General features: G+C 45.6%; 1 protein-coding gene across 7 annotated transcripts in view; it reads left to right on the top strand.

The window, feature by feature from the left end:
- Positions 1-14,055, top strand: part of IQSEC1 (IQ motif and Sec7 domain ArfGEF 1) — a 278,419-nt gene that overhangs the window by 42,100 nt on the left and 222,264 nt on the right. For 6 of the 7 annotated variants that reach the window (XM_053989155.1, XM_053989154.1, XM_053989152.1 and 3 more), the window contains exon 2: positions 10,806-10,835. The exons of the other annotated variant lie outside the window; for it this stretch is intronic. In XM_053989155.1, the coding sequence (XP_053845130.1) occupies positions 10,806-10,835 (30 nt within the window). The remainder of the gene's footprint in view (positions 1-10,805; positions 10,836-14,055) is intronic. 7 annotated transcript variants of the gene reach the window in all.

Raw genomic sequence — 14,055 nt, 5'->3', positions numbered from 1 at the left:
AAAATAATTCTGAGAAGGTCGCTGTGGGAATAGCCTGACTTGCTGTAGGAACTGGGCTTCTGTACCTCTCTCTCTGAGGGATTGTCAGGAAAATTAATCCCCAAACATCAGAGGTTTATGTCCAAAAAGGAGACAGAGGAGTCCTTTTTCTTTATTCAAATAAAGGGAGAGGCCATGGGGCATTCCCCTGGGGTCTCTCCAATTTTTGGAGGACACAGCCTCCTTTTTATCCCAATTTCCCGGCCGCATTTCCCTCTCTCTTTCCCCATTGCCTGAGGTACTTGAGAGGTTCAGACTTCCCAGAAAGCCTGATACCAGAGAGTTCCCTCTAATGTATAACCCTCCCTTCAATTGTTAATTCTCGTGGAATTTAGGGTTTCCCCCCCATTGTTTCTTTCATCTTTCAATATCCAGTTTCATTTATCAGCCACCCTACAGTTTGTTTGTAAAGACAAATCTGTCATTCCTCTCGGATGTATGGAGAAGTTCCTGCCCAAGCTGAGAGCTGAGCCCGTGTTCCCTGCTCAGCCCTGCCCTCTGCTCGCCGTGCCAGGGGAGCAAACAGAGCTGCAAGCCCCTCTCTCAGGGGCCACCATGGCTTGGGTGCTCTCAGCTGGGTTCTTGTAGCTGTGGTGGGGCAGATGGGCCAAAATGCAGTGAATCAGCTTGGTGAGATAATGCCTAATGAAACCACAGAATCCCAGACTGGTCTGGGTTGGAAGGATCTTAAAGCCCATCCAGTGCCAGCCCTGCCATGGCAGGGACACCTTCCACTGTCCCAGGCTGCTCCCAGCCCTGCCCAGCCTGGCCTTGGGTGCTGCCAGGGATGGAGCAGCCATCCTGGGGAACCTGGTGTTTTGCTTTTTTTTATTAAATAGGAGGAGTGTTAAAAGGTTATGAAGTGGTTTTGAGCAGAGAGAACTCCCCTCAGACGTACAGAACTGTGAATGTTTTCTTGCTTGGGGCCGATGGAGATGGGCAGGATCTGCTTTCACTTAAGGTGGTTATGCCACTGAAAAGCAAGACTGAAATATATTACTCTGAACAGTGACACAACATTTATTTTTTTGCTTTGAGGATTAAAAAAAAAAAAAAAAACAAACAGTAAAACACCAAAAATTCTCATTCAACAGCAAAACCTCTGAAGACTCGTTGGTTGTGTCCAGGTCAGTGTGAGCTGCTGGAGAGTGCTTTGACCTAAAGGACACAAAAATAAGATGTGGCAATGTCAAGACGCAATTGGAAATAAAGTAAACTGTGAATTGAGGGAAAACCAGGTAGAGCTGATAGTGCACGATCTCTCAGAGAGTGTTTGAGTAACACTTATGGGGGATAAAGAAGGTATTTGAAGTAAAGCTTATAAAAGCTGAATGGATTAGTGGTTAACACTCTCCCTGAAGGTTGGGATGGTACTGAAGCTTGTGTCTGGGGACTGATTTTAAGAAAGGAAAAAAGCCACCCCACAGACCATGTTAAACACTGCCTCTCCCTACTCAACCCCCTAAAAAATAGTCAAAAAACCTCACAAATCCCAAAAATCAAACAGAGCAAACAAAAAAAACCCTCCAAAACCCTTCTGAGGCATTTTTTCAGAAGTGAAGAACTGGGCTGTGTTGCTCCAGTCAGTGCCAACATAATTTCAAAAACCTGTAACCTCCAGATTCTCAAAGGAAGGACATTTTCTGTGGGGATGGCTGTGCCAGTAACCACTGCAGGTTGTGGGACAGATGGAAGCTGACTAATAGCAAGAAAACCATTAGCTCTAAGTACAGCCATTATAATTGAAACTGGGGCCTCCAGGCATCCAGAGAGAAGCCAAGAATCCTGACTATGGGATTGTCTGGGTGTTTTTGTAGCTTCTGCATGCAGACTTAATAGTTACAAATTATAGTGTTTCTACAGAATTAACTGAGAGTTGAAATAAAACAAGTTGAAGACTTAAATCCCATTCTTTATGCAGTCTGTCTGGTGAGTTATAGCAGTAGAATACATACTTGGTTTTGTCTTAATCTTTTCAGGTTTTCTAATTTAGTCTTAATTAGGAGGAAAGAGTTACAGCCAAGGCAGCAGAACTCCTGTGGCATTTGGAATTCCCAAGGGGCTCAGGTTGGCTTCAGGGGCAGATAACACAGTCATCAAAGTGATTGGTCTTAAATATCCTTTAGGAAAGAATTGTTCCCTGTGAGGGTGGGCAGGCCCTGGCACAGGTGCCCAGAGCAGCTGTGGCTGCCCCTGCATCCCTGGCAGTGCCCAAGGCCAGGCTGGACAGGGCTTGGAGCAACCTGGGACAGTGGAAGGTGTCCCTGCCATGGCAGGGGCGGCACTGGATGGGATTTAAATCCTCTTACCCAAACCATTCTGGGGCTCTGTGATGTACCAGAAACGATCTGTGGAGTCCAGCAGCTCCTGTCCTGAGTGGTGACAGGGCTCTTTCCAGGGCAGGTTACAGCGAGTCCACTGAGGACAGGTTTTATGACTCCAAATGTTTCAAGTTCTCTTCATGTCTGGCACCACCCCGAGCACTGCCAGGGTAGGCAGTGAGGTTAACCCAGAGGGTGAGTTTGTTGAGGCTTTAGTACTTACTTACATCTTCATGTTCAATTTAGTTTGTTCTCTAGAAGCACCATCAATTTTTTCTAGAAAATATCTTTGCCTTTTTAATGGTAAATCACTCGGACTTCTCAAAATCTGTGTGTGGAATTTAAGGAGCAGATGCCCCTGGAAATAGGACTTGGTTTACCCTGAAAATTTCATCCATAAAGTGCCTCAGTTAAATTGCGTAGGGAGGTTTCCAGGGCTGGGTTTTGTAATTATTGTTGGGTCAGTGAAGGAATTCCTGGGGTGGAGGGTTGATGGCACCTGTCCCCATCAGTGTCACTGTTTGTTCTTTCTCCTCATGGGATAAACATAGATCTTGTCTTGTATGAAAGAAAAGGGGAGAGCTGTAATGGTCTCCAAAGCCTGAGGATTAAGGACATAAATTTCATGTGCAGAAAATGTCTCATTCTTGTTGAAGGCTCTTGGCCTTTAACTCTCTGATCCTCCGTGTATCCAGAGCACATTTTGACAACAATCCTCTTCAGGCAGGGGATTTTATTAAGGAACATAGAAATACTCAATACAAGTGAAAGATGAAACTTGATTCGATAATTTTCTAAATGTTTATGGCTGATGATTGCATGTTGAGTGGCTGAATTGATGATAAAATGTTCTGCTGTGAGTATCTTCACAGTCTGAGAACCATTTAGCTGCTGTTGGAGGCAGGAAGGATCTCTGAAAGGGACCATAATTGGAGCCATGATTGTTGAAAAGCCTCACTTTTTCTGAATGTAAGGTAAAAGGATGAGCTGCTTGTTTAAACCCCAGTTTTAGAGAGATTTTTCTTTCTTCCTAAGGCCTTACCTGGAAATGGAAAGAGGTCTGCAATAATCCTGTCCTGTGGCTTTCCACTTCTGCTCACCCTTAATTTAAGCTGAAATAATGCCTTTTGTATTCAATACTCCACATTGAGTACAGGTGATTGCCACAGGCTAATGCTGCTTAATACTGCCTGTCCGTCTGCAGGAAATGGATGGTGACAGGAATGCTGGGGAGAGATTTCTCATGTGCAGTTAGATATGAAAAATTTCCTGTGCAGCTCTTCAGTACTTCTGGGGTTAAACTGCAGTTCTCTCCCTCAGCTGTTAAAAAGCCACTCCACACCTCAGTTAATGAACTGAGCTGGAAAAGCACATTAAAAGGAATTTTGGTTGTGAAGTTGCTCTGCCCTGAGCTGGGGTAGGGACAGACAAGGCTGCAGGTCAAAGGTGCAGAAATAACTGGATTGGAAAGTTTCAGCTGCAGGGGAAAATAAGGAATTGACTCACTTGTAAAATGATGTAGTAAGAATGAGGTGTTTTTCAAACAGAATGGAGGCAGCCTTTCAGTTTTCTGATTTTTTTTTTCTTAAAAGCTGTTGCAAATTATAAACAATTGAAGGGGAGAGGGAGCAAGAAAAAGAGGTAAAATGGTTTTGAGAGCTCATAAACCAAGGATATTTTTTTCATATTTTACCACTTGAGATTCAAGTCTTCATTCTGGTGCTGACTTTAAGATCACCCCTCGCTTGTCGAAGCGAAATATTTTCTTCCCTTCCATATGGCCCTTTGGCAGGGCTCTTAGATCATCAGCTGGCTGCTCTGTGCAGCCTAATGGCTTCATCTCGTGAGACAGGAGCTGATGAGAGGCTGCAGGGATGGGTTATCCTGGAGCCCTTCACTCCTCCAGACCCTCCACGCCCCAAACTCCCCATCTGCTGCACGAGGGGGAGCGGGGAGCGAAGCTTCCTCCTGTGTGTTCTGCTTGGCTGGGTTTCCATCCCATGGAATCCCACTGATCACAATCCCATTTTCTGTGCATCTCGGTGCACGTGTGGAGGGACTGTGTTGAGGACAGAGCAGGGCAGAAGTGGCCAGAATCGGTGACAGTGTTGTGATGTGTGCCAGGCCCCTCGGGGGGCACGGGGCAGAGCAGCTGCTGGCTCTGCTCCACCTTCCAGAGGCGACACCAAGCACTCTGGGCAGGACCAAAATATATCTCAGCTTGTCTGTGTTTAGAGCACAGCAGCTTTGGGCTGCCCCAGGGCTGCCCCCATCCCTTCCCTGGTCACAGGGCGAGCAGCATTCCTCTGGTTAGGCACAGAGTGCTGGGTTTCCCATGGTCAGCAGTTTGTGTGGGCTGGCCCTGGGCCGGGGGGCAGCTCCGGGAGGCAGCACCTGCCGGGGTGCCCGTGGTCCCTGCTGGGGGAGGCTGCTCCGCTCCTGCTGAGCACACAGATGGTCCCAACAACCCTGGTGGGAAGCACAGGCTGCCTGCTTTGCAGCCTGGCTGTTCCTCCAAACTATTTCCAGGCATCGAGAGGGCCCAGGTTACTAAAGCCCGTGCTGGCTGAAGGTGAGGTGGGGAGCGCCGCGTTTCATGAGCCAGCTCGGAGCATATGGCACAGAGCGGTGGCTGGGCAGGGACATCAGGCTGGGCCTCTGCAAATCCCTCCTCAGAGACCTCTGAGAGTTTGGAAGGGACATTTCTTGGACAGTAGTGGCTGTAAGCAGTCCAGGAATGGATATAACAAGCTTATTATGGAGACCGTATGCCAGGAGCTGCGTTTCCATGGTATTTATCATAGGATCACAGGATGGCTCAAGTTGGAAGGGACCACTGGAGGTCATCCAGGCCAACCTCCCCGCTCAGGCAGGGCTCCCTGGAGCTCAGGACTGTGTCCAGATGGCCGGGCTGGGGTGGAGAATACAGTGAGTTATCTGTGGGAGATAACTGTCTGCTGCCTCCCGTGGGCTGAGACGTGTCTGCTGGGCCTTGACACGACAAAAATGGGATCTCTGGAAGTGGCTCTTTTCAATGTTCCTGTCCAGGCTCACAGTTAGAATTCACTTTAAAGGGTTAAAAAAAAAAAAAAAAAAGGCTATTTTCTCATCGTGGTCTGTGTGTACACAGCTTTGTAAGGACTGAAGAGCTTTTGTGATCACTGCCACACAAGCAGTGCATTCCCAGAGCAGGCATGGGGTGATTCTGCTGAGCCTGGAGGTGCTCTGCACAAATAGGAGTGCACACAATCTGCACAGAGGGGCATCTGCAATATTAACTGTCACTTAAGATTGCTAAAAAGTCACTTTCTTTAATGGGACTTGGAGAAAATAAGGACAAAAAGAATGATTAATGATGTTCTGCGTGAAATACTGTGCTGTCTCATTGAACATGGTTAATTGGTGGTTGTAGGTCTAAAATCCAGTCAATTTAGCAAACAGATTCTTTTTAAGCCGTCAGTCTTGTGTTGTGCTGTAACACAGAGCTCACGCCACACCCTCCTCCACAGCCCAGCAGAGCTCCTTGCCCTATGTGGGTGCTCCTGGGGCCATACCTGGGAATTGTCTGGTTTTGGGGGAAGCACTTCCAGCAGTGCCTGGTGGTTATCCGCAGCACACAGCAGGAGCTGGGCACATCCCGTCTGCCTTTTGTTCAAAATGGTGCCTGAAAATGCTTCTTACATAAGTGCCCTTGGATTTTGCAGCGGGTGATTCACAGGTTTAGCTCACATTAACTCGTCTGCATGATGCCATTTCATGTGGGAGGTGCTGTCCTTTCATGCTCGAGCTGCCACAAGATCATGGTCCAAGTAGCAGCCCAAATTTAGCTTGTATGTATTGCTGATGTGACTTTTAAATCTTTCACTGTTTGGGGCTTGATGGAAACTTCTTTTTCAGCTTGGTGGTGGGAAATCACATCTAAACTGCTCTCTGCACTCAGAATGTATTTATGGTTGTGTGTGTGAAACATTGAGACAAATGAACCAGAAGGCTTTTGATACATTCATCATGACATCCAGCCAGTGTTTAAAAACATGGAATGTGATCAGAGATACAGGATTTTTGTGTCTTGGAAGTTACCAAAAGTCCTAGGACCTTAGTGTGAGGTTGGTACCATTATAGCTTAGTTGGAATTTTGTGGGAGGCTGTGGTGAGTTTGTTTAATTGTGTTGATGAATCTTGCCAACGGGACTTAATTAGTGGTGAAATTCATAGTTTTTCTCATCCTAAAACTCACCTTGTTAAAATGCTACTGACTGGGCAGTTCTTACTAGGTTTTTTTTACCACTTTTTTCAAGTCTTCAGCCCGGTAGAATCTCTTGACTCCACCTAATACACAGAGCCTTGCTGGCCACACCAGTTCTTGGGAAGGAGAATCTCCACTGGCTGTGTCTGTGGGATGTGGGCTGTGTGGGACAGCCTTGGAGCAGCCTGGTCTGGTGGGAGGTGTCCCTGCCCAGGGGAAATGGGCTTTAAAGTCCCTTCCAACTCACTTTCCACTTTATACATTGCTGGCAGTGCTCTGGTGCTGATCCAGACCCTTTAAGCAGGGGTGTAAGGGCAGGACTGTGTCTGAACTGGGAGGTTTTATTCCAGCTTGACTCTGTGCCGTTCCTGAGGCTGCTCTTCCCAGACTCCTGGGAGGAGAGTGTTGCTTTCCTTGGCAGAGCTTTGCACATTGCTGGGACCCACAGGGGCACGGAACATCATTCACACCCAGCAGGCTCAAATAAAAATCCTGGAAAGCTCCAATAGCCTTTAGATGGGGTTGGAGGTTTCCTGGCAACATCTGCCTGGGTTTGAAATGCTGTTCCGAACATTCACCTGCAGGAGCCTCGCAGTGTTCCCTGCTCCTCACACAAGGAGTCTCATTTCTGTAGCCATCAGTGAATTCTCTCTGGAGCTCTCTCCCTTGAAGGTAATCTGTTCCTCTGCATTACAGATGCTGGAAGATTTCATACACTACAGAAGAACAACCTGTGCCGGGTGCAGTTTTGGTTTTGAGGCACGTTCTGTGCTCAAAGCAAGGCTTAATCAAATGCATTGATCCTTGTATTGCTGTGTGAAGGTTCAGTTCAATCTTTTCCTTTTGTAAAAAATGGAATTCGAATGCTCTGTAATACGTGGTTCCTGCGTACTCTGAGTCTCCTACAGTAACATCAGGTCTTGTGCCTTGTGAGAAGATGCATTTCAGATGGAGTCTGATTATTCAGTGGATGTTTGAGATGCTGTTAGAAACCTTGGCTTTTCCCCAGTTCTTTTTATTCTGATGGAAGTGACAGCTCCAAGGAGGTGAGATCTGAGTGTCAGGTGTGGCTCTGTGAACTATTTAAAGCCCTGTCCACTTGTGGGTTCTTACAGAAAGATTTCACTTCTAATTTTGGCTGGTTTTGTACCACACTGTGCACCCCCAGACATAAATCCTAGACAAACAGAGTTTCAAAACTGTTAAAACTATACTTGCTATATACTTTTACAGGACATTGCCATAACTCACTGCCCAAATAAAGTATCTGCTCAGCTAGGAATTGCTGCAGGGGTAGTTGTGTATCTCAGTCCATATCACACACCTTGATGGTTCTGAGCAGTGTTTAATTTGGGGAATGATTACTTTAATGAGCAAGAGGAAAGCTGGTCCTGGGGCTGCCTTTGGAAGCAGCTTTACCTTGTGCTGTTCCCCTTCTAAGTGCAGCTTTAGGTGTAAACAACAAATGAGATGCCACAGGACTTTCAGCTTGTTTATTATGGCTCTTGGGGGGAATAATGAGAATTGAACATTTCCTGCTGGCGTGAGCAGAAATCTTTGGGATGAGGAAAAGCCACTGAAGGAGCTCTGCTGCTGCTGCTGGGTTTTTGAGGTCCTGCTGTCACCTCAGTGAACAGGAGACCTGGAACCTCTCGCATTCCCAATCTGAAGGGCTTTTCCATCTTGTGCTTTTCTCAGTGTTTTCTTTGAAATTGAATTCCTGTAAATGGCTTCCAGTTTTAGGAGCTGACACTTCCCACCAAGGATGGTTTATTGGAAAATTGCCAACCAAGCCAGCAACTGGAAGCCAAGATAGTTGGCTTGCTGTTCTCCTGCATGGGGTTTTTATAGGAGGATAGTGGTGACAAAGATAAATCCTTTTGGCAGCGTGAGTGGAGCTGGTTTCTGAAATATCCATGTTTTGGATATGGACTGACAGACAGTGATGGCAGTACTTAGTTAAACTCAAAAATCATTCAGGATTTTAATAATCACTTTGGTTTGCAGCCCTCTGTAAACCTGAAGTGCTGGGGTTTTTTGTTTTTCCTTACATTTGGTTTTTGGTTCAAGGTTTGTTATGATGGTACCTGTTCCTCCTGGCCTCTGCTTGGAATGAAATTACAGTAATTACTACTGGTAGGAAAATAATTTCTGCTTCTCTTGGGTATAACAATCTCAAAAAGGATGTGTTTCACTGTATTTCCTACTGAGAATGAAATTCCTGGGGTCAGGAAGAAGACAAACTTGTACTTCAATAGGAGTGTAATATTGCAATATTTAGTTCTACTCAAAATGAAATCTTGGAAACCATCCCGGGCTGAAGGGAGAAATCTTGGAGAACGTTGCGTGACATTTATCTCATCAGTGATACAACTCAGATATCTAAATGGAATCTGTTCAGTTCCAAGTACTACAGCACAGAAGATATTCTATATATTGTGGGCTTTTTTTTTTTCCTTTAAGGTCTACCTTGAAATAAATAATGCAAGATACTGCCAGAAGCCTTTTCACCTTTCTCCTTGTCTCAGCAGTGCCAGTATCATTGCTTTTGTGTGGGTTAAAAGGAAAAAAAACTAACCCAGAGCCCAGCACATGCTTTCTGTGTGAGCAGAAACATTAAATATCAATCCCCAACCCTGTCTTTCAAAGAATGCTTAAAGAAAATCGAATGCTTTGCCTCAAACTACAAGCAGTGGGTTCTTTCAGCTCTGTGTTCATTCAACCCTGCTCATCAATTACTCATTCCCTGAGCAAAATTGACCAGCTCTGAACAACTCTTCGGAATTTACACGAGTAAATCTTACCCTTGAACGTGCACTTTTAGCAGCTGTGAAATTTCCCAGCTTTTCTGGGAAACCTGAAAATAAAGAAGGGGTGGTGGGCCCCCCGTGCCTGTTTGCTGGGCTGGGCTGGGAGGTGATCAGCTGGAGATCACCCTCACCTCACAGGAAATAGTCCTTGGGCTCTAGGGAGAGGAGATGCTGCAGAACGGCGGGCTGGGTGCCTGCTGCCCCTCAGCGACACTGGCGTGCTTTGAGCGCTGCGAGACGTTCTCCCTGTTGGATGAGTTTGTTATTCCAGCCCAGAGGAAAGGCAGGAAATTAAGACATTAATTGTTGTCTACTGTATTTGAGAACTTGAAAGCACAAGCAATTACATGAACATCTTTCCCAGCGTAAGGTGTGTGCTCTGCCAGATGGAATTTGCTGAGAGCTGAGTGTGGGAAGGTGGCACTCAAAGCCTGGATTCATTAATTGTTTCATTACTCCTGGGAGTGCAGGGCTGAGCTCAGCTTCGTGGGACTTCTGTGTTGAGAAAGCTGCTTTGAAGTTGTTGTGTCTATTAAACAACTGGTTTTTACCTGTCCTTTAGTTCTTGAAGAACTCCCCTTGTCTTTGGGGAAGCAGCTTTGGGAGTGAGGGAGGAAAGGAATTGGGCAAATGGTTCTGTGTTTTCTTCTGGATTTTTGTTTGGTCCTGAAATTTGAATATTATGTTCCCATTTCTTCTTGGAGATGAAATCCTTTTTCAGTGGGAATAATCCTGAATTAAGTTTCTTTGCTTAAAAATACTGGGGAAAGAGGAGAGGCTTTGTTCCAAGTTTGATTGATGAAAATATCTCACCTTTAACCTGCCTCTCTGTAAGTTATTACATCTTATCCCTCCTTTTTGGGCATTTCTGAAATTCAGAAAAGCATGAGGTTTTAAGGATTTAAAATTACCTTTATTTGCCAACCTTGGCCCCTTTCTGAGTGTCTGACAAAGTGTTCTGAGTATTGGATTCCACACCTATTTGCCTGTGACCTTTTCAGCTAAAATGTGAAGAAGAGATGAAGAAAAAAATTAAAATGTATAAAATAATCTGCTTCTAGAATAGTGTCAGAGTGTTGCTTCCTGCTTGTAAGGATGGAAAATAAATCTCTGTGCACGTTTGAGGAAGATCTTTATTGAGGATTCAGAGGATGTCACCTGTTTCAATATTGCAGTTATTGACTTCAGCTGTTAGCTGGGTTTTAACTTCTAATAGATTTCCTTGAAGCCTAAGTAGATGTAGATTTCTTTTCTAAATGTCTTATTAGCAGAAAAAGTACAACAAGCCCTAGAGACACTCACTGAAGTACAGAGGGAGAAGGTATGTGGCTTTTGGATGATAAATGCTGGAAATAACTGTGTCCTAAGTATTTGTGTATTACTTTACAGGTCTGAAGGTGACAGCTCAAGAAGCCTCAGGTATGTGTACATCATCTTGATGTCTTTGTTCTAAGAAAATAGTTTATTTAAAAGCATTATATGGAAATAGATATTTTTTTTAATGTGGGCATTATTGGTTGTGCTTAGCATGCCATTGGTGTTTTGAGTAAAGGTTCTTCTCCCCTGGAGAAGTTACTGAATGATTCCATCCCCAGTGTGGTTTGAGAGTGAGGGATTAGTTTGGATCATGACAAAAGATTTGTGGTTAATTCCTGGTGCCCCCAATCCAAGCTCCTGCTCGCCAGCCCTGTGCCCTGTGTGCCAGCTGCCTGCCAATTTTGGGGCAGCATTTGTGCTGAGGGAACATCCATGGACTTGTTTGGCTTTCTTGGCAGTCTCCTCTTTTCCAGCTGACAGGGAGAGACTTCATTGACTCATTATTACAATGCTCATTCTACTCTTGGAAGGTTCAGATAATGTGCAGAATTTAATGTTACTGTCTGATACTTCACTTCCAGCTCACTCACTTGGTGTTTTACACTCAGGGGTGGTTTTTGTTCCTACCTCTCTGCACACGTGGCTGAGTCAAGCTTGTAGAGCTTACAAAAGTGCTCTCAACAGGACTGAGATGTGAAAATTCCATCCTTGAATCTGAAAGTGTTCCATATTCATTAGAGCATTGCCATTAAGCAGATGCCTTGATTCTCCAGCAGTGTGACTATTGATCAGTGATAATAAGGTTCATGATATTGACTGTGGCTTCACCACAGTTCCCTGCGGTGTGTTCTGGAGACTGTCAGGACGTTACATCTTAAGGCATTGTGTTTATTTATTGTAAAACCCCAAAGCCAAGGCAGGACCTTCCCTGCCTTGCAGCATTAAAATTCAGTTCTAACCCAGAGATGTGCAGACTATCCCGAAGAACAGGTGAGCTGCAGAACAGTCAGATATCAGAAAACCACAAGTCTGTAGGAAAGGATTAAGGATCCTCTGAGGTGCTTTTGACTTCCAGCAGAATTCAGGATCAGTGTGGTGTGGACCCGAGCTCGAGGCTGTGCAGGGTGAGGCAGGAATCTGCCTAATGCACAGCAACTGAGCTGGATCTAACCCCAAGGCTGCCTGTGGGCATCACTACATTCTTTCCTTGGGTTTTTAGCTCCCAGCAGAGTTGCCAGTGTGCTGGCAAGCTGTGGAAGGACTAATGCTGGCCAGCTGTTGCAAACTGGAATGCCCCTGGTGTGTGGATTTCCAGCACTGTGGTTGTGTTTCAGCCTCAGTGATCGCTCTTGTGTGTCCCTGAGCCTCCTGTGGGATTTGGCTGCTCCCATGGATGTGTGTGTGTGGAGCTCCTCTCTTGCAGAGTGTGTTTGGGGGGTTTAGGCAGTGCCCAGGGACAGCTGAAAGCCTCTGGCTTAAGCTCTGGTTTGGTGCTGCCTGAAAACCAAACTCCAGCCCTGGCTCCTGTCAGGCACCTTCATGCACTGGGGTGTTTCAGTCGGGGCTGTTGGACTGACAGGGCAAGGCACTGGTGGAAGGTGTTTGCCAGAGCCATTCCCACCTGGGAGGAAGGCTCTGCTCAGGCTTGTGCCCCTTTGGGACCTGGCAATGCCACATGGGGCACATTCCACCTGGCTGGGCTGTGGTGGTGGGAATCAGCACCCTCTGTTCCTACAGAGACCTGGGGGCAGCCAGGCTGAGCCCTGGGTGCTGGTACCATCTTGGTTTGAGACTGTTCAGGGAATGAATTCTGTTATTCAGTGTGAGCTTGAGCTGCTCCAAGACAGCTCCAGGCTTCTCTGACAGTCTGATTTTAACCAGACTGATGCAGTAGCAGGCAATCAGTGTAAATTCTCTATCCTCCCTCTTAAACTGCATTTTCTCTGAAGTGAAGTGTCACTGTGCTTTTGTGTTTCTGCCTGCACAACATCCTGGTCAGCTGTGGTCTTGTCTTGGGCAAAAGCTCCCTAAGCTCTCTTGATGTTTGGGCAGCATCTTTATGTTGTGGTTAATTTGTTTCCTACTGCTTTTCCTTTTTTTCTGGCAGATGAAGATGAAATGTAATTATCTCAAATGAAATGATCAGGGCAGTCTGGGAATAGTGCTTCATCTCTGGAGAGATCATTGTTCCTGCTCACAGAGGCATCAGCAAAATAGCAGCAAATCCAAATCCAAAATCCATTTGTCTGGCCAGCCCAATGGTTCCATGAAATCAAGGGGTGCAAGGGGCCACGAGCAGGTGGGAAGGCAGGGATAAAATGTCCTGTCTCGGTGTTAACTGGACGGACAGCAGGTGCAGTGAAGTTAGAAGGGCTTGTGTTTGTGGTCAGTAAGTGAAAGTATTGGTTAGGATTGATTGAGTCTCAGCCATTGACACTGAAGGTAAAAGGATCACTCCAAATAAACTGAGGTGCAGCCAGAGATGTTGGCCTCTCCCAGCTGAGTGAGTGCAGTCAGGCTCCTGGCCCAGAGATTGGTCTGGAATAGCTGGTGTTTTTCATCCTGGAATGGAATATCCAGTACAAGTGATGCCCTGGAATTTTACACTGTTGCTCAGTTGCAAAGGATATTGCCCTGGTGGATTTGTTTTCAGTAGCTTTATAGCTGCTTGTAACGAGGAAATTGCATCCACAAGATGTTTTATAGCGCTGTGAAATGCAGAAAATACAGAATCTGTGCAGAGACAAGGCTGACACAGCAAAGCAATATGATTCCAAACAATATGTTAAAACAACCAAAAATCAGCTTGACTTTATTTCTTTAATTTGGCTTTCTCATTGTGACAAAAAGTCATGAATTATCCTGTTGTACAAGCCCTTAAAATTCTTTCTGCTTATAATACAGTTGTACTGTAATAAACTCACTCTGGTTTCCCTTTGGGGAATGCCACTTAATTTCCAAGCCGAGGTATTTGTTAAATCTGTTAAAATGGGGAGATTTCTTTGAACACTTTGCATTCTGAGGTGGAATGCACACACAGTGTGGAGCTGTCAGTGTGACGAGATGCTTTAATTAGCTGTCTTTGTTCACATGTTTCCAGGAGAAAATGCAATTTGTTTTACAAGGCATTTTGATATTTAGTGGTATGAGGTGACAGCCACGATGAAGATGGCTGTGCAGTATAACCTGTCAAAGTTTGCAGGGATTGTCTCAAGGTTTAGCAGCAGATGTTCCTTTTCCCTCTGCACAGGCCTTGTGTGTTTAAAAATCACCAGAGGGGAGGATTTGAGCAGTCTGAGGTGCAGAGGGGTTCAGGGAGCAG

Source organism: Vidua macroura, chromosome 13 (genome assembly GCF_024509145.1).
Source record: "Vidua macroura isolate BioBank_ID:100142 chromosome 13, ASM2450914v1, whole genome shotgun sequence".
Classification (NCBI taxonomy): domain Eukaryota; kingdom Metazoa; phylum Chordata; class Aves; order Passeriformes; family Viduidae; genus Vidua; species Vidua macroura.
This window is presented reverse-complemented; position numbering and strand designations above follow the sequence as displayed.